Raw genomic sequence first — 19,905 nt, forward strand, 5'->3', positions numbered from 1 at the left:
TTCTTTTTTAATATTTAATTTAAAATTTAATTTTTTTAATAAAAGTAAATATTACTGTAAATATTGAACTACTTTATACATTATAATATTCAAGTATTAGTCTCTAAAAAATAAATTAAATCATTTTAAAATAAGACATAAAATAATAAATAAATAAATAAAAGAAGATAAATTAATTAATGAATTGATAAAAAAAAGATGAGAGAAAAAAATGAATATTTAATTAATAAAGATTAAATTTTAAAAAATATTTAACAAGTTAATAAAAATAGACTAGATGAGACGATTTTTAATAATACGTACGTTTAAATTAATAAAATATTAGTATATACGTTTAATTAATCTAGTTTTATAAATACATTGTAAACGTTGTTCTTAATAAATAACTCTAGTTCCTGAATAAATCAGTGTTAATAATATAAAAGTGTTAATTAAATTAAACCTTTTAAATAATTTATTAGTTGATCACTTTTTCAATATAAATGAAGCTTTAGTCAATATTCTAAATTTTGTATATGTGAACAGACCTATTCAACCTTTTAAAAAAAACTAAGAGGTTAATTACTAATAGTAATATAATTTTTTATTTTGTTTGAATATAAAAAATTAATATGACATTTATTCTGATTAAAGTAATATGTGACATTTGATCTCTTAAAATTACTCTTCTTAGTTGAGCTAATTTAGAACACATAAAGCCCTAAAACCTACCCATATATATAGTTAATCAATTCGGGTAATGGTTAGTGTTTATATTTCGGGAGGTTGATAAGTACGTCGGAAAGTTAATCATTGTTCTCGAGAACTTACGAGCTTGTTAACCTATTGAGCAAGTAACGTTTTTTTTATAAACAGGACGGGAATCTAAGTGAGAGACTGAGCCCGGAGAATGATAAATAAAAATAAAATGACTCATGTCATGTTTTGTCGTTGTCCTTGAACATTTTTTTATCATTTTTAATATACATATATTTTTTTATTTTTTTTAAAAAATATATATATATATATTTTAAATTGAATATATATTGGCATCTTGTATGTGAGAAACCTTTTCTAGGTCTTTATTGTTAGCAATAATTTATAAAAGTCTAGTCTATATATAAAAGTTGTATGTCATATTTAAATTACTCATAATGAAAATTATAATTTTTCCTCAATGATTGTGAATTAGTATATATATTAATTATTAAAATGTAACTATAGCAGATGACATTCATTTGAATTGAGGCATACATAGAAGATGACTGGGTGATCTTCTGAGTACAAAAGGAGACCTAGGGTTTGTTTGAGGAAATGGGTTTTTTCCTAAAAAAAAAATATTTGATAAAAACTAAGAAAAAAATTGTTTTTAAAATTATAGGACAAATTTACCTTTGAGTTGAGAAGATATGGTAAATGTAAGAGAATTGTAGATTAGAGAGAGAAAAAATAAGGTAACTTAGAGATGGGATAGTTTTGGTATTTAAATAGATAAAATTAATGATTATATTGTTGATAAGATGTTTGAATTTTATGATAAAATAACGGATTTTATCTCAATAACCAAATATCAAACAAATCCTAAATAATTTAGAGGTAGTTGGAAACTTTGTTTTCAATTATAAATGACATTGCCTTATTTGTTTGTTTTTATTTAAATTGGATTATTATTATTTTCAAGCTTAAAAATTTATAAAAATGACTAAAGTGTAACTTATTATTTTTATTAATATTTATTTATATATATATATATATTTAAAAGATGTAACCTTATTTTATTAATCTTAATTTTGATTAGGTATATAAAGGTTTTTTTACAGCATGAAATAACCCTAGACACCTTATCAAAAAATGATTAAAAATATATATATATATATATATATATATATATATATATATATATATATATATATATATATATATATATATATATATATATTCATGGATCACGATTCATTTCACTTTAATATAATATTAATTGAATTATATAATATTTTTATTAATTTATAATATAAAATTATTATATTTTTTCACATATATATATAACTTAAATTATAAAAAATGAAAAAAAGGCAAAATAAAAAAAGGACAAATAAAAAAAATCTTTACCTTGAAGGCATGAACTTCTGGCCCGTTAACAAACATTTTCACTCATTTTGTGACTCAAACTTAACTACTATATGACGAGTTTACTTTTTTATTTATTTTAATTTTTAATAAGGTTATGTATCATTAATTATTATTATTTAATTAATGAAAAATAGAAACCATCCCATCCCATAGCTCCTGCCTCAATTCAAAGCGATAATAATTAATTATCTAAAGAATGAGTTTTAAAGACCAAATGTTTAAGGTTTAATAATACTTGTTAAAAATGTCATAATTCAATTGAAGTGAGCTTATTGTAAATTATTTTTTTAACTTATTTTTAAAAAAATATTGTTATTTTTTAAGAAAAATGTATATCAAAGCCTTTGTTTGGTAACAGCTACAATTGGGAATTAAATTCCTTCAGCCCCATTCCTGAACTCATTTTAAGTTTTTCAATTTAAATGACTCACCGCGGAAACAAAATACCTATCAATTAGTAATGATTTTCCGGTATCTAAAAATAAATAACAAAAAAAAGTTTGTATGTCTTTCTGGATGTAATTTTGAAATTATTAATTTTATGCTATATATAACTATTATAATTTCAAACGGATAATTGTTTGGTATATCCGGAAAATAATTTCGGATATCTCAATGTCATTTCTTAGGCCTAAAATAATTAAATTTTAATTTTACTATAAGGGGTGGAGTAAACTAGTTAATAAGATTCATAACCTGAAAACTAAGATCTGAATATTGATGGTTGGATTCTAACTATTTAATGATTTAAATATTAAAAGATAAAAAAATTAATTAATAAATAAAAATATATAAACTTTATGTACATAATATTTAAATTGGTTTAATAATATATAATACTAATATATAAATTATATAATTTAATATATTAAATAAAAAATAATTAAAATAAATACTAATATTTTTTAACTTGTATATTAATTATTAAATATTGTTTCTTAAACATTTAAAGAATTTACAATTGTTTGAAAAAAAAAAAGAGTAAAAATATTTGAAAAGTTGGACCACATAAAGAAGGAAAAGTCAAATATGTACACCCCAAAGGTTATAATCAACATTAATCATCTTAGTATATACCATTTTTTATAATCTATTTATCAAGATTTTATTGTTCTAAGTTAGTTTGATTGTGTTAAATGTGAGTTTTTAATTTGCCGCACATTGATCTACCCAAAAAATAATATATATTTTAAAATCAAGGATTTTAAAAGTACTAAAATTATGTGGGAGTTTGTTTTATCCATATATACATATATATAATATATTCATATATATATATATATGATCATTTTTCTTTTGCATTAAACTATGATTGGCTCCTTAATTTTTCATAATCATTTTCAAATAAAATAATATATAATATTCATTGTTTTTTAAAAAATATTTTCCAACTATTATTTGTATTGAAAAGGAGAAAAATTAAGCAGCTTTTAAAATATATTATTATAAATATACAATTAATTATGAAAATGCTTAAGGTGGGGTTGAAAGATTAATTTATTCTTGGGACAATAATGAAAGGTTATGTTCATAATATATATACACGTGGAATCATACATTAATTAATTGTATATATATTGAATACTGAAAATGAAATATTAGCCACTCAATATCCTTAGCTACCTTGCAACTGCATGCATACTCGATCTTATAGCATTTATTTCTACTCTTTTGTATTTATTGATTATACGCATTTATATATATATATATATATATATATATATATATATATATATATATATATATATATATATATATATATATATATATTATTATTAAAACAAGGAATTCAGTCATGACCCATAAATTTAATATTAGACAGGAAGCCATATGTGATAAAAAAAAAAAAGGGTAAAAATGTGACAATTTTATTAATTGCTAGTCAATAAAAAATTATCAACACTTTATATAAAACAAATATCTTTTTATCTTTTCTTTTATAAATAGTAAAAAATTTAAGCAGTAAAATAACAACTTTATAAATAAACTATTTGGATAGTAACTCCATTATAATAATCCGCAAAACAACATTAGACAACTAGTTAGTCCATCATTACAATAACTGCAAAATAACAAGAGAACAGTTAGTTATTTGGAAAATGAATATTACTTACTCAATTATACAATTAAGCTACAAACAAGTACAAATTAAAAACTATAACATATATACATCATATTCAAGGGCCTTAATTTTCACCTTCACAGTTCTTAATATATAATCTGTCTCAATAGTTCTTGCTCCAACAAAATGTTGTCCTGAAACTTTAATTTGATCTTTGCATAAGCATAAAAGAGGGTAATCAACACATAAAATTGGCTATAAAAAAATAAGAAAAAAATAACATTTTGATGTTGTCATTTGATGTGCATGTGCCTCAACTAGCTAGTATCATTAATTGATTGAATAAAAATTTTTATTAGTCTATTTTAACCTGCCTCATAGGAATATTTAGAGGTTTTGTCTTTCTCGACTCAAAAATTCTTAAGGTAATCAAATCACTAATTAAATTAATTCATGTTAGAATTTGTCACAATCAAAATAAGATAATCTATAAAAAAAATACGCAGAACAATATTTTTCAGAGCGATTGAAAGAAAGACATAAAGATTGACAAATACATTTTGATACAAAAAAAAAAAAAAAAAAAAACAAGAATACTTGACTATATAGTGGAATAAATACAACTTTAATGACCGAACAACTCTATATATCCAACTGCAAATGTTGGTGTTGGAAAGTCAGCTTATAATATCCTAGCCAAATCTACTTGTGGAGCTCTTTGGAAAAGTCCTCAATGGGAAGCTGGAAGAGGAGAGATTCATTCGATGTCCTCTCGTCAACCACAAAGGAGTGGCGTTGTGGTAAAACCCTCGGATGGAAAAAAACCATTTCAACATTGACAATAAATGTTTTGCGACAATCATCCGCTTCGGGAAGAAATCGAAAACTTTATTGGGAATCCTCCAAGAGGATGTATTGCTTTGGGTACTCAAAAAAAATGACTTGTCATCAATTATTGATAAGTGATATATCAAGATGACCTGTTATGTTATTAGTAACAGAAAATGTTCATTTTGTTTTTTTTATAGAAAATTAATTGAGAGGGCTCGATATAATCAACTATTTCAAATAAGGTGTTATACCATGCAGTCGATTTGCATCATGACTCATTAATGTGATGAGAAAACTCTGAAGTCATATGTGAATGACAATATTTGCTAAAAACTCATGGGGATAAAATCAAGATGAATCTTATGCTATAGACCTTATAATGTGGGATCACCTTCCCAAGATGTGGAAGAACCAAAATTCCCACTAATGGAGAGGAGATTAGGACATTGAAACCTTTCCCACTTAATTTGTTATTATGTACTATCAATGTTATATTTAGCCAATGAAATATGATTCCAATTTATCATGACTTTAACTATTAACTTAAAACGTTTTAACTAAGAATTGAACTCGTAATCTTTAATTTCTTAGAAATAATTTTTGTCATTTAAATTATTTTAGTTATATTAGTAAAGTTGAAAAGTTTATTTTAGAACCTAAACATATATATATATATAAAAAAAAAGACTTGCTAAATCAAATTTGTAGTTGGATAAAAATATTTCATATATATTGATGTTAACTATTGAGGGAAAAAATGAAAAGAGATTATATGAGGAAGTCCAGCGTCCATGTGAAGGTGAGCTCATTTGAGAATCCTAGAATTGGAGCTATAATTTTAAAATTGTCTCTTCTATTTTATTTGAAGTATTTTTAACTTCATTTTGATGCATCTTGCCATTGATACCCCCTCTAAAGCTATAACATGTATTTTTCTTATATATATTTTATTTTAAAATGATAATTTTTCATTAGACCAACAGTAACATGAAAATCATGTCTTTCATGAAAAACAAACCAAATTAAATATTGATACATAAAATAATATGTATATAAAAGTAGCAGACAAAAAAGTCAAATTATAATTTTTTTTTGGAAAATAAATTATAATAGTGCATGTATGATACAGAGAGTATGATGAATGTGGAATTTAAACCGCGGGCCGGGGGAGAAGATGAAAGTTTATTTTTCTCTTCTTTTTCTTTCTTTCTTTCTTTCTTTCTTTCTTTCTTTCTTTCTTGATTCTCGAAAGCAAAGCATTAAACGCTCTTCTCTCTCTCCTCCAACCTTCCATATACCATAAATGCAAATTTCAATTGCCACCCTCTCAATACCTTCTGCAATAACTCTCCCTTCGCTGGCGCCCATCTCTCTTCTTCTTCTATCTCCTCTTTTCTCGCTCGTACGTTTCTAATTACCCTTCTCTCTCCCCCTCTCTCTCTCTCTCAACAATTCTCTTCACAAGCTAATTAAATACGCCGGTCCATTCCAGCCCAGCCTGTTCCGGTCAAAACCACTGTACCCGGTTTCCGGCTACATGCTCGCCTGAACCAACAGATCTGATCGATCGATCGATCACCCACCTAGCTGTATGTCACTACCGGCTTCACCTAACAAAACTCTTTTATTTGCTTTGACTAAGGTAGCTGTGATTCCATTCTTTATTTATTTATTTCTGCCGTTTTTTTGTAGAGAGAGAAAAGAAGGGAACAATCAGATGTTATGTTACGACCGTCTTAGCGATATCTTCGTGGGAGTTACAAATTAGTAAAAAAGAAAAGCTTTAGTCAAGGGAATTAGTTCTACAATGACACTCCTCTAGGTCAACTCTTTTTTATTTCATTTGATTAGTGTCTGCGTTGTTTAAGGACAAATCGGATAAAATCTGTTTGAAAGCCCAAACCCGTGTTCTTAACTTTTCATTTCGGTCGAAATCTATCGCTTAAAGCTTTTCACAACCCATACCAAAAACAAGCCAGAAAAAAAATTCACCAGTTTAGAGAGAGAGAAAGTGAGAGAGAAAAGACATACTAGGGTTTCGGGCTTATGTCAACGAGAAGTGGAAACAATGTCTGATTTTGATTCGTTGTTGCCAGAGCTGACTTTCATTCAGGTGAGAAACCCGAAGTTTTGTCTAATGAAATCATCTACTTTCTTAAAAGTATTCTTAATCCTTTTCAAAACATATTAATTTGGTAGTGACTCCTTATCTCCCTTTTCTTTGGATCTCTCAATTATTAGAACAAAAACATTAAAAGAAAAAAGAAGAAGATTTTATTAAAGATCTCATTTTTAAGGGTGAAATATAGTAAGTCTAGTTAATGTAGCAAAACCCTACTTCATAATATTGATCATTCTAAACCACAGATAACCCTATGCATGTATAAGAAAAGGATTAAAAAAAGTGAGATTATTTTGCATTTGTTTAGGGTTATCACTGCATAGTACATACTTGGACTAAAGTCTTAAAATATATGTATATAAAAATGAGTTATCATGATGACTACTTATTTCTCTCTCTCTCTCTCATTTTGGCAGATTGGTAGACCTAATTAGTAGCTGAAGCAGTGGTGAGAGTACAGAAGCGCTCAGCTGGATAATAACATAGTGGATTTACGATGTTTCAACCAAACATGTTTGATAATCACCATCATCATCATCTGCTTGATATGGGTGGAAACCTCAAGAGTGGAACTCCCGAGAACGAGTTGGATTTGATAAGAGACATCGAAGATTTCGAGAGCAAATCGCTGCCGGAGATCATGGAAGATACTCTCGGCGGCGATGATGAACAAGATCAAGATCCAAATCAACGACCTAACAAAAAGAAACGATATCACCGCCATACTCAGCATCAGATCCAAGAAATGGAATCGTAAGCACACACTCCAATCCCCCATTTTCTTTTTACTTTCCTAAATAGCTTTTCTTCTTTATATTTTAATTTTAAAAAATCATTCTCAAATAGACAATACTTCTCTCTCATCTCTCCTCAGACTGCTCTCCAAGAAATTAGACATAACACCAACTTAGGGTTTCCTTGCTTGATAAAATTGCTTTCCTTATTGTCTTAAAATACTTACAAAATTAAATACCAAACATATTTAAGATTATCTTCTATTTATTCAGATATAAATAATAATTAATAAACATTAGTATTTAACTATATATTTATTATTATATATTTACAGAATAAAACTATTGGATTGATCTACCTCTTGTGCAAAGATTGAAATATTTATTATATATGAAAGTATTACCATTGATTAAATGGGAATATTTCTCTTTAAATTGTATTTAATGCAAAGAACATTTGTTGCAGATTCTTTAAAGAGTGCCCTCATCCGGATGACAAGCAAAGAAAGGAACTTGGACGTCGATTAGGTCTAGAACCTTTGCAAGTCAAATTTTGGTTCCAAAACAAACGGACCCAAATGAAGGTACTGTCTATAACGTGTCTTTCTCATTTTCATATCAAACTTGAGATACTGAAAAAATGGTTGGTTTTGCTTCAGGCTCAACATGAGCGGTATGAGAATTCGCAACTGAGGGCGGATAACGATAAGCTGAGAGCTGATAACATTCGGTATAAAGAAGCCCTGAGCAATGCTACTTGTCCTAACTGTGGTGGCCCTGCAGCAATAGGAGAGATGTCTTTCGACGAGCAACATCTCAGGATTGAGAATGCTCGCCTTCGTGAAGAGGTAATTGGTTAATCTGGTGGTCATGATTAAGGATGACAATTATCATAATTCGAATGTTATATGTATGCACAGATTGATAGAATATCTGGGATTGCTGCAAAGTATGCTGGAAAACCAATGCTACCATATACCAATGGTCCAATAAGTCGTCCTATTGATATTGGTGTTGAAGGGTTTGGACCACCGCCAGCAGGCATGATGGTTAACATGTATGGAGCTGGTGATCTACTCAGGCCGATTTCAGGGCCTACAGAGGCTGACAAACCGATGATCATTGAGCTTGCGGTTGCTGCAATGGAAGAACTTATTAGAATGGCTCAAGCTGGTGAGCCTCTATGGCTGTCATCAAACCCGGAAAACAACCCCGAGGTTTTGAATGAAGAAGAGTATTTAAGGACATTCCCTCGAGGAATTGGCCCGAAACCTGTTGGAATGAAGTCTGAAGCATCTAGAGAATCTGCAATTGTCATCATGAATCACATTAATCTAGTGGAGATGCTCATGGATGTGGTATATATATATGATTCCTAATTTACTTTTTTTTAATTAGAACAATGTTTTTATTATTATTATGAAATTGTGATTAGAACCAATGGACCGGAGTGTTCTCTGGCGTTGTCTCGAGAGCGATGACTCTGGACATACTATCAACAGGGGTGGCTGGGAATTACAACGGTGCTCTTCAAGTGGTACCAAATGATTAAAACTATGTTCTTTAATTACTAATAATTAAGGAAATAAGTGTTAGTTAAAGATTGTTAATTGAAATTTCAGATGACAGCTGAATTCCAAGTTCCTTCCCCGCTTGTTCCAACCCGGGAAAACTATTTCGTTAGATACTGTAAACAGCACGGTGAAAAGACGTGGGCGGTTGCCGACGTCTCTCTCGACAGTTTGCGCCATGGAGTGTTGCCGAAATGCAGAAGGCGTCCATCTGGTTGCTTGATTCAAGAACTACCTAACGGATACTCAAAAGTTAGTATCTTTTTAACTAATAAAAATAACAGGACATACCATAACATGTTTTTCTGTTTATTTTTGGATTAAAGGTTACATGGGTAGAACATGTTGAAGTAGATGATCGAGCTGTCCACAACATATACAAACCGCTAGTGAACTCTGGGCTCGCCTTCGGTGCCCGGAGATGGGTGGCAACGCTTGTAAGACAATGCGAACGTCTTGCAAGCGCCATGGCCAACAACATTCCACCAGGAGATGTTGGAGGTATATAATTTTTTAATATTTAATCATATGTTTATATGTTGTAATTAATATATGGTCGTCCAGTTATATCTACACCTGAAGGGAGGAAAAGCATGTTGAAACTGGCAGAGAGAATGGTGATAAGCTTCTGTTCAGGCGTTGGAGCTTCTACGTCACAAACATGGACGGCATTATCTGGAAGTAGCGATGATGACGTCCGGGTGATGACTAGAAAGAGCATGGATGATCCCGGCAGGCCACCTGGTGTTGTTCTTAGTGCCGCCACTTCGTTTTGGCTTCCCATGCCACCCAAGAGAGTTTTCGACTTTCTCCGTGATGAGAACTCTAGAAGCGAGGTATCCTTTAGCAGCATTATTCTAACTAAATTAACACATCTTTGTTCATTGATAATTGATTGATTGAATTCAGTGGGATATTCTTTCAAACGGTGGACTTGTTCAAGAAATGGCTCATATCGCCAATGGTAGCGATCCAGGGAACTGCATTTCCCTGTTACGCGTTAACGTAAGTTTTCAGAAACGCGTCCACTTTTAATGCATTTTAATGCATGCAATGCATGCTATGAATGATAACTGTGTTTGTGTTTGTGACTAAAAACAGAGTGCGAATTCGAGCCAGAGCAACATGCTGATACTACAAGAGAGTTGCACGGATTCAACTGGATCATACGTAATATATGCGCCTGTCGATATCGCGGCGATGAATGTGGTTTTAAGCGGTGGAGATCCCGATTACGTGGCCCTCCTTCCATCGGGTTTCGCTATTCTACCCGATGGACCAGCATATGGTGATGAAGGCCTGAACAACAACAACAATAGCAGCCCCGAAGGAAGTGGATCCAACGGTTCTCTGTTAACTGTTGCTTTTCAAATTCTGGTTGATTCGATTCCGACAGCAAAACTATCTCTTGGGTCGGTTGCAACTGTTAACAGTCTCATTAAGTGTACCGTTGAAAGGATCAGAGCAGCCGTCGCCGGAGAGAATGTCTGTCCATCCAGCCTTTCTTGATCATCTTGAGAAAGAGAGGTAAATTAATTGATTAATTAATTAGCTTTCTTCCATGTTCAATTAATTAATGATTAATATATATATATGGACAGAAGAAAAAAAAAATAAGAATCTGGCCGGGGATGGTGTTTACTACTGAAGGAAGGCAAACGAAAAGGAACAAGTCAAGAACGAACCTTTGCACCGTGTTCAACAATTGATTATGGGTTCGGGTATTGACTAATTTGTCCTTAAGTTTGTATTAATTAAGAGTAAATCACTTAATTAGACCCCCCAAATGCTTTTTATATTAGTTTTTTTAAGTACTTATTGGGTTTTACCCATTGATCAGGTCTCAGTATTGTCGTCAAGTACTACTATATTATTATAAATATAGTTCATGTGTTTTTGTTATTCCTAATTAAAAAGGTCAAGAGGATGATGTTGATCATTAGTTTGTTTTAACATGCTATTAATTATTAAAACATATTATTTGGAACTGTATTATCATGCATTACTCTACTTATGTTAACTTTGATCCTAACAAGTAACAATAACTTAAAGCTTGATGATTAATAGTAACTTTTTATGATTTTGTTTTCAAAAGATTAATCAGCTGATTTTCAGTGATTGACGATGGATTTAGCATGGACTGAATGTCAACAATCTATCGTCATATTATGAACACAAATGATTAATTTGGTTCTTAGTATTTCGATATTCATAAACGATTCTCATTTATATCCTATTACAATCTTTTTCAAACAAAACAAAAATGTTAACATGTTGTCTTACTGATTCTCAATCTGTACATGAACACTAGTAGGAGAATGGGATCATAAATGATTAACTAAACACAGTCAACTTTATAAAGATAATATTCTCTTTAATTAAAAAAATCACTAAAATTATTCAACTATAATTGCCTCACCATCCATTACAGAGTCTAGAAAAGAGAGGCTAAAATCATATAGAAGGAAAAAAGGAAAAAGAAAAAAGGAGAGATTGTTTTCTATTTAGGGTTTCCTCAGAAAGAGTGAGTAAATAAAGAACCAACCAGGCTTGGTAATCCTCCTCCTCTTCAGAGGGCTAGTTTTTCCTACAAGTCATCAGAGAAATACAAAAAAGAAGCATCCGAGAGCAGGAAGCCATTGTCATCTATAAGTTCTACCTCCATTGCAGGAGCAGCAGGAGCATCTGGAGAAAACTAAAGAGTTGAAGCTTCAAAGGGCAATTGACCGTTGTGTTTGAGAATTAGTATCTGTATCCTATTGTTGTGTAAAAATATGCAGAGCATGCAAATTCAACTATAATCTCTCTACACATATCAGACAACAGTGTGTGTCTACTTTGCCTTAAGTTACAGAAGTAAACCTAAAACCCAAATTAGCTAAGCCTCAATCTTTTCCTTCCATCACCCTCATCTTAGCCTGCATGCATATAACAAGCCACAATATAACTTGCATCAATTGTATTATCACAAATATTTATGATATAATGAACATGCAACCAGTTACTGCACAATCAAAGAATAAGAAAAAAAAAACAAATAATAAAGCACTTTCTTATAAAGTATTTAGCTTATTCTCCCTCCTAGCACCTAAGAATGAAACTCAGTCCATTTTGCTAAATATGTAAGAAAAATATCGACCTCAGCAAAGACACTTGTGCCCTTTTAACATTGACAAACATCCTCATTCCTCTTGATATTGCATCATACAAAATGTTTTGTCTGAACCTTAAACCAGACAATAATATAATCATCAAGAACAAAAGAGAATTCATAACCCTGCAATGACCAGTTCCCACAGAGAATATATATATGTGTGTGTGTGTGTGGGTCTTCTTTCATAAAAAAGTAACATAAAAAACATTCTCAATCAGTAGGGCCTTGTTTGATCTAGGGTAAATTGAATAAGTGGTTATTTCCAAATAATCTTGTTTGATCAATGTATGTTATAGGAAATTAAGTTCATTGGGAAAAAAATATTAGTATTATAATATAATGAAAAAATATTAATCTTTTATAAACATAGTGTACTTGGTATTTTAGTTGATGATTTGAATGATGTGATTGATGAGTAGATTGTTAAATGGATAGTGGGTCATCAAACAAGGCCTAGATATCTTGGGTACATGTTAGATTGGCCCAAATGCATAACCTTTAATGTGTCTTGAACAAAATGCATATACTACAACCGCCCATAACAGATAATTACCCTTGATAGAAAGCATATTTAATTATCAAGGAAATTAAAGCAGGAGTTCATACCCCTTCACCATGTCCAAAATTTTCTTCAGAAACCGTGCTAGATTCAGTCATGCACTTGGCATGGACTATTGGACCCAACTGAGACCTATTTAAGCCTTCTGTTGACCCGGTGAGAGCATTCATATAGACAGCCCCTTTATACATCCATTCCTCAGCCTCATCACTATAAAAATCATCAAAAGGCTCTCCGCACAATGCACAAACTTTTTGATCCTCATCAACAGGAACCACCAATTCACTAGCCTCTTTCTTTTCTACTGTATTGTCATCAGGTAAAAAGCCAGGGACTCCGTCCGTGCCAAGTGCTTCAGCCCCAGTAAGCCACATGTTAGCACTAACAAACCAGCTACGAGATAGGTTCTGTTTACGATTTCTAGACATGCGGTTTTTGGTCACATGCCAATCCATGTGACTGCTGTGTTCGTCTTGGTTTTTAAAACGCATGCCACATGTTGTACATTGTCTAGGAAGATCAAAATTCATAGCAGTTATAGCAGCCTCATGTCGCATCCTAAGAACATCAGGGTTAAATGACAGCTCCATGGAATCCTACATACAGAATCATCAAGTCGGTAAGTATGGATAACAATTGGATAATGAATGAACAATATAATCTATGAATTCTTACCTGAACAGGAGGGGCGTTGGTCAATGAGATTAAACCCTGAGACATGAGAGAACCAAACAAACCTGACAAGGAACCTCCAGGAGGGTTAGTTGCTCCTTGAAGATGTTGTGGCATGGGAACCATTTGTCTTGAAACATGATGTGGACCTTGAGGTAGAAGTGGCAGATTGCCACCTTGCAAAACCCTAGATATTGGAGGCTTGAAGAGGTTTGGATTTAGAGTAGCCAAAGGATTATATGGAAACATAGAAGGCACAGGAACATGACCTAATCTTTGCCGAACTTCTTGGGAAGCCATTGCATGAGAATTTAGAGGATTGGCGTGCAGACTATGAGGAGGATAGCCAACCTGCTGGCTAGGAAATGCAGGACGATTTGTTGAGCTCTTTGATGTTGCGTCTAATTGATTTTCTAGCAAAAATGATCTGCTCATACCTAGATGATTTACACCTATATCCTTATTATTTGTCAACTCAAAGTGATCCCTATGTTTCTGCTGTTGAAAAGCAGGAGATGCAAAAGCTGGATGAGGCTTTTGCATATCGGAATGGGGGGTCCACGACATGTTAGCTGCCAAATTCCTTGTAACTTGTGAGTCAAGGCTGGGAGCTCCCATTCTTTCTATCAGACGGATTGGCTCACTAACTGATGAAATTCCACTGACTGACGAGCGTATTTGGTGACCCTGTGACTCTGGAAGATAATGAGATCCCAGGTACTGTGTGGTCGTTTCACGTGAACCCATCATTTGACTGATGCCAGGCTGCATGAGAGATTTTGTGACTTAAATTGTAAGACAACTGGAGCATTATTGGCTCATTAGGAAAGGACACATACTACATTTGAAAACACTGAAAGGAACATGAAAAAGAAGAGAAAACACAGCCTTCAAGAGCTGTTATATTGATGATTTGCATTATGTAAGAAAAAAAGCTGCAATTGGAATTATTTTCTCTTTTGGGATGATACATTTGTCACAGAAACTCTCAAATAAACATAACAATAAGAGCAAGTACAATGAAAAACAACTTCAAGTTATGCAATATTTCTATTGTTAAACTACCTAATCAAAGTGAATCCAATTATCCATTTAGCAAGTGACTGATACTACAAAATAATGACCGTAAAAACATTTGGAAACGAAATTTAGTCACTCACAGATACAAAAAAATAATTATGTTTCTGTATCTGGAAACGTTTCCTGATACAGAAACAGAAACAAATGTTTCCAGATGGGACATTAGAGACCTCAAATATTTGGGAAGGATGAAAAAGATCAGGAAAAATCATTGAGCTTGCTAATCCTACAAATGACCCCCACAAAAACCAAATATAAAAGGAAAAATAGGAAAATATATGTCTACTGGTTCATAATTATGAAATGCGTGATATTACAAATCATGTGATGGTTGTAGTGTGTTGATGCTTGTTAGTTCTCCCTTCAACGACTAACATACTTCGTAACAAATAAAATGGGACACGAGACATTCAAAAAAGCAGGCTGGGACATGAATGGAGCAACATAACAAGTAGTGTTTTGATGTTTACAAGAGAATACATTACTAGAACTAGATTTTGGCACAAAAAAAAACTAAAATCAGGTGAATGAATACACAAAAACCTTCTTGTAGCATAACCAAATACTCAGTTATGATGCCTAGATATGAATGCACAAAATAATAAACAAGTTCAGGAATCATACAATTGAAGGGACCACATTTTCAGTGGAAAAGTGAGAACCATCCTGTGCAGCACTCTGGTTTCCAGGTCTCATCCCTAATCTTCCACTTGGAAGGTTAGATGATGATGAACCACCTAATAAATTCTTATCTGCTACTGTTCGGCTCATATTTTCCCAATCAAATTCTTCTTCTTCAGTATTCTGCCATGTTTCTGTAGTTACTCTACCCAAACCATTCCTATCAAGGCGTGCAATCTTCAACCTATCATTACTAGCAGTTCCTTCACCTTGATCACGTCCATATGCATCAATTAAAGCTCTTGGTCTATCAAGATCATCAGTCCTATTAGATGCAGCAGAAGATTCAGCTCTCCTATAAATATTATTAGATATCGGATCTCTAGGTCGAACGTTTAAGTCCTCATTTTCTATTTCCCTGCCGAAACCCAATTCATAACGAGGATGATGTGGTAAACCCCTCTTATTAGTTACCCTCTTTGGAGACCGGTTTATTGTAAATTCATCTATTAATGGAGAACGAGGACCACCAAACTCAGGAGCTGCAGATAAACGCTTCCTATCAACAGATTTGGCTGCACTAGATCGCTCAGCTCCAACCTTCAACTGTATATTAGAATCATATCCATCATATTCCATAGCAGATTTCTGTCCATAAAACTTTGACATTGATGCCCGCTTACTATTCTGCAAGATTCATGAAAATGAATTGAGAATTCAGTCTGATACTCAAAACCTACATCACGAGTAGAGGAGGTAGAAATCAACCTAACACATCATATGAGGTGTACCCTATATAGTCGTTACAATGAAATTCTACTACCATGGCTTATAAATAACACATAAGCATTTGTTCAAAGGCATGGTTGATCAAATTATAGTTGTCACATAATAACATGTGATAAGCAAAGGCACTCAGTTAGGGGTAGGACGCAACAATTAGCCAAGAAGAAATAAATCAACAATTAATTAGTCAAATCATTCTCATTCCCCAACATATGGATTTCTTAAGCCTAAGAATGTCATGATCACCTGAGTTGATTTTTTTGATCTGCTCACTAGAGCAGCATTTGGCTAAATAATAGGACTTAGTATTTTTCATGTAAAGGTTTGATGAACGAAATAATGAAACAAGAAGGGACTAGTACTAGTAGAAAATTTGTTGAAATGATTGTATGCCAATTCTTTATTGACAAATATATTAGAAGCAACAAACACCAAGAGAGGCATGAGGTTCACCCAGGTATATGCTGAAAGAGGATGGCATGAAAAGAAAACCACTTGAATGAAAAAGGCAGAAAAATGGTTACTACCAAATGCAACATAATCCTGCCATTTTATATTTGCATACACAAAATGCTAGAAAATCCATGCTTTGTTTAGGATGCAAATCAGTATAAAATAATTTCATCTAGGCAAAAGTATCAATCTAAGTAGCTAAGCTCACACTAAACACATTCTCAGAGTCGTGTGTTAGTTGAGGTGTTCCATAAAAAATGAAATTGCATTTGTTAGTTATGGTTGATTATGGTAACCAATAGCATATAAAAAACTAGCTATAAACGGTTAATCTCCATCTCAGTAGTTAAAAGCTTACACCATCTACATTTGAAGGATCAAACGGATGCCTGGCTTCCAAGTATTTTGGATTGACATGTATTCCATGAGTTGGCCGAGGAGATTCAGGATCCTTAAGTGCAGTCAAATTAGAAGGCTGATGAGCTCCGGATGAAGAAAATTGCAGTAGAGTCTCAATCTTACGTAGCACTGACTGAGGAAACACTGTTGACCATGTTCCAAACAAGTGCCGGATAGCAGGATGCATGTCAGGACTAACTTGCCTATATGCTTCATAAAAAACCTTGAAACAAAAGAAAGTCCCACACATTAAATCAGACATGAAGATATATATAATATATCTGTTATAAACACACTGTGGATTATTAAGAATAATCCAAGACGATTATATGTCTCACCTCAGGCAATCGGCTAGAGAAGTGTCTAGCATACTCCCGGCCAATATTCTTAGTAATGCTATCCAAAAGATAAAGAGCTGGCAATTTCTGATCTGGTGGGGCCTGTAATTAAGCATATTACCAGAACATCAGCAGCAGAGCGACATCATTAACTACTAAAGGTAGCATATAATAGGGCTTGAAGTACAAGAGGGTTAATCAAACAGGTGATAAATCACAACTACACACTGTAACTTGGAACGATATGTCTTTTACAGTCCTAACCGAAGATGCAGGGTAATAGAAAATCTATTAACTACGAGCAAAAAACAGAACCAAAAGATAATATACAATGAGATGTATCTCATTAGGCAGTTGCAATTGGCTATACATGTAAAACTTATTCTCTGGATTATGAGCTACAAAATACAAAATCTTGTTATACAAAAAAGTGTGTTCAATTGTAAAAGCATAATATAACTAAAACAAATGCAAAGAAAATCTCAGATCTCCTTGTCTGGAATATTTTAGAAGGTCAGACCAGTCTCTTCTCCACTGCCTGCAAAGCACAAGGCTCATAAAAATCTGAAGGCACAGACTGTAAAGGAAACAAATAAACACTTGAGCTTAGATTGTTTGCCAGGCATTCTCATGGACCCTCCACCACCTAAACCATAAATTGAATAAGATCTTCACCAGTAAAAAGCACTAAAACTTGAGAAGTTATATCTTTATGTTATATTCATGTTTGGTCCTTGAGAAAGAATCATAATAAACAGTTTCATTTGTCTTCCTCTTATATAATTCCTTTGAAATGTACAAGTTCACAAATCGCATTACCAATCCTTCGCAAGCATGTAAATAGCCCGTTACAGTTGTGTTTTAAATCACAAGTCTCAACGGAGTACCTCATGTGATATCTGGATTTTCCAGATAAACCAATGGCGAAAAACAAAGGGTCTTGTATCTGGTATATTAACAAAAGGGGGGAACAATTCACCCGAAAAAGTGCAGGAATTCAACAGAGACTATTAGACAATTGCAAGGTAACGGAGAAGAGACTATAATAAATCACCATCGCCACTTGACAGTAAAATCAATGAAAGTACAGAGTAAGTCACATTTTTCTCAACTTTCAGAACTGTACACAATATAGATAAACAAAAGCCCCAAGCAAGGTCGTGTACTCAAATTCTTCATGTATACTCCCTACCTCGAGAATTCTCATACATATTGCTTCGGCAATTCCCTCTCCATGCTCCTTCTGCTCGCCAGCAATAATGGTCAGATCAGTGATGATTGGCTTGGAATTGAACGCTAGTTCCAAGAGCATGAGTTCGTAGAATTGCACAACCTCTTGGGAACTCAAGGGTGGGGGATCGTCGTCGCCTGAAGCCCTAAACTCGTCATCCCTGTCCTTCACCATAGCCCTGAATCGGTCAAGAATAGCGACGGCAGACTTCTGGAAAGCTACGTCGCCAACCATGGACTTGTTAACACCATTGAAGAGTCCGAAATTTCTAGGGCTTTCCCTAGTTGAAATGAATTTATCTCCTTCCATGAAGTTGAGATGCTCACATTCTAAAGTAAGTTTCCTCTAGGGTTAGGGTTTTGAACCATTGGAGGTGGAAATCGTGTCCTTACAAAGGGCGCTACGATGCCGCGTAATTATATAAGATCATACGAAAAACGAAAGAGAAAATACGGCTTTCCGGCGGGCACTTTGATCCGGTCGTTTGCGCTAGTTGGGAAATGGCTCGCACACGCTAGACCGGCCCCTTCGCGACGCGTACGAGTTTCTGATTTCGAGAACTCGGCTTTTGGATATTAATTATTTGACCCACTCTCTTCGCCCGAACCCGGGTCAATAGGAAAACAGACCCGCCTAAAATATATAATATTTATAAACTATATAATATGATAACTGTTTTTTAATATTTAGTTTTATATATTATGTTAATTCAACATCACTGTCAAATTAAAATTATTTCTCTAAAAAATTTATATATTTATTTTACTTAATTTTATATGGAAGTTGACTTCTTTTTTTCAATTCTTGAAATTTATTAATATATATAATTATAAGAAAATTCATAATATTATTTTATCTAAATTAAATAATTAAAAAAATGCTCAAACCTAGTATAGCTCGGAACTGTATTTTTCAAACAGGGCCATATAAATTGGGTTGTTTTATTTAATGACATTTTTGTATTTTGTACATTTACTAAAAAGATTGATTGATTTGGTAGATATTTTTCATTTGCATTATGATAACATCTATAAAATTTGGATACCCAAACTGAATTTTCATTTTCTAATTTCTTTTAACCCTATGACTGGGCTAATCATGATCCAAACAAATATTTATATCAATGAAATAAAAAAAATCAAATTCTAATCAGTATTATGACTTCTTGGTAGGCAGGGTAACT

The 19,905-nt window shown here is 32.6% G+C and overlaps 2 protein-coding genes across 2 annotated transcripts; one reads left to right on the forward strand and one right to left on the reverse strand.

Moving 5' to 3' along the window:
- Positions 1-6,353: 6,353 nt before the first annotated feature.
- On the forward strand, positions 6,354-10,956 carry LOC124914126 (homeobox-leucine zipper protein PROTODERMAL FACTOR 2-like). Its single transcript, XM_047454611.1, has 12 exons — positions 6,354-6,591; positions 6,695-7,115; positions 7,541-7,877; positions 8,325-8,442; positions 8,518-8,706; positions 8,779-9,216; positions 9,294-9,395; positions 9,481-9,681; positions 9,756-9,930; positions 9,994-10,265; positions 10,339-10,434; positions 10,531-10,956. Exons 3-12 carry the CDS (start codon positions 7,621-7,623, stop codon positions 10,936-10,938), a joined length of 2,256 nt encoding a protein of 751 aa, XP_047310567.1. The 5' UTR covers positions 6,354-6,591; positions 6,695-7,115; positions 7,541-7,620; the 3' UTR covers positions 10,939-10,956.
- Positions 10,957-11,775: 819 nt separating this feature from the next.
- On the reverse strand, positions 11,776-19,250 carry LOC124913727 (polyadenylation and cleavage factor homolog 4). The gene is made up of 7 exons (XM_047454143.1): positions 18,684-19,250; positions 17,492-17,593; positions 17,113-17,376; positions 15,519-16,202; positions 13,818-14,579; positions 13,190-13,738; positions 11,776-12,347 (listed from the first exon to the last, which is right to left on the reverse strand). Exons 1-7 carry the CDS (start codon positions 19,029-19,031, stop codon positions 12,315-12,317), a joined length of 2,742 nt encoding a protein of 913 aa, XP_047310099.1. The 5' UTR covers positions 19,032-19,250; the 3' UTR covers positions 11,776-12,314.
- Between the last annotated feature and the right edge of the window lie 655 nt (positions 19,251-19,905).

Source organism: Impatiens glandulifera, chromosome 9 (genome assembly GCF_907164915.1).
Source record: "Impatiens glandulifera chromosome 9, dImpGla2.1, whole genome shotgun sequence".
Taxonomy (NCBI): domain Eukaryota; kingdom Viridiplantae; phylum Streptophyta; class Magnoliopsida; order Ericales; family Balsaminaceae; genus Impatiens; species Impatiens glandulifera.

Excerpts from the sequence above, each read along its gene's own strand:
- LOC124913727 (XM_047454143.1), bottom strand. The coding sequence starts at position 19,031 with ATGGAAGGAGATAAATTCATTTCAACTAGGGAAAGCCCTAGAAATTTC. Across the intron at positions 17,594-18,683 it reads TATGTATGAGAATTCTCGAG|GCCCCACCAGATCAGAAATT; the intron begins GTAGGGAGTATA and ends GCTTAATTACAG. Across the intron at positions 17,377-17,491 it reads TCTCTAGCCGATTGCCTGAG|GTTTTTTATGAAGCATATAG; the intron begins GTGAGACATATA and ends TTTTGTTTCAAG.
- LOC124914126 (XM_047454611.1), top strand. The coding sequence starts at position 7,621 with ATGTTTCAACCAAACATGTTTGATAATCACCATCATCATCATCTGCTT. Across the intron at positions 8,707-8,778 it reads ATGCTCGCCTTCGTGAAGAG|ATTGATAGAATATCTGGGAT; the intron begins GTAATTGGTTAA and ends ATGTATGCACAG. Across the intron at positions 9,931-9,993 it reads TCCACCAGGAGATGTTGGAG|TTATATCTACACCTGAAGGG; the intron begins GTATATAATTTT and ends ATGGTCGTCCAG.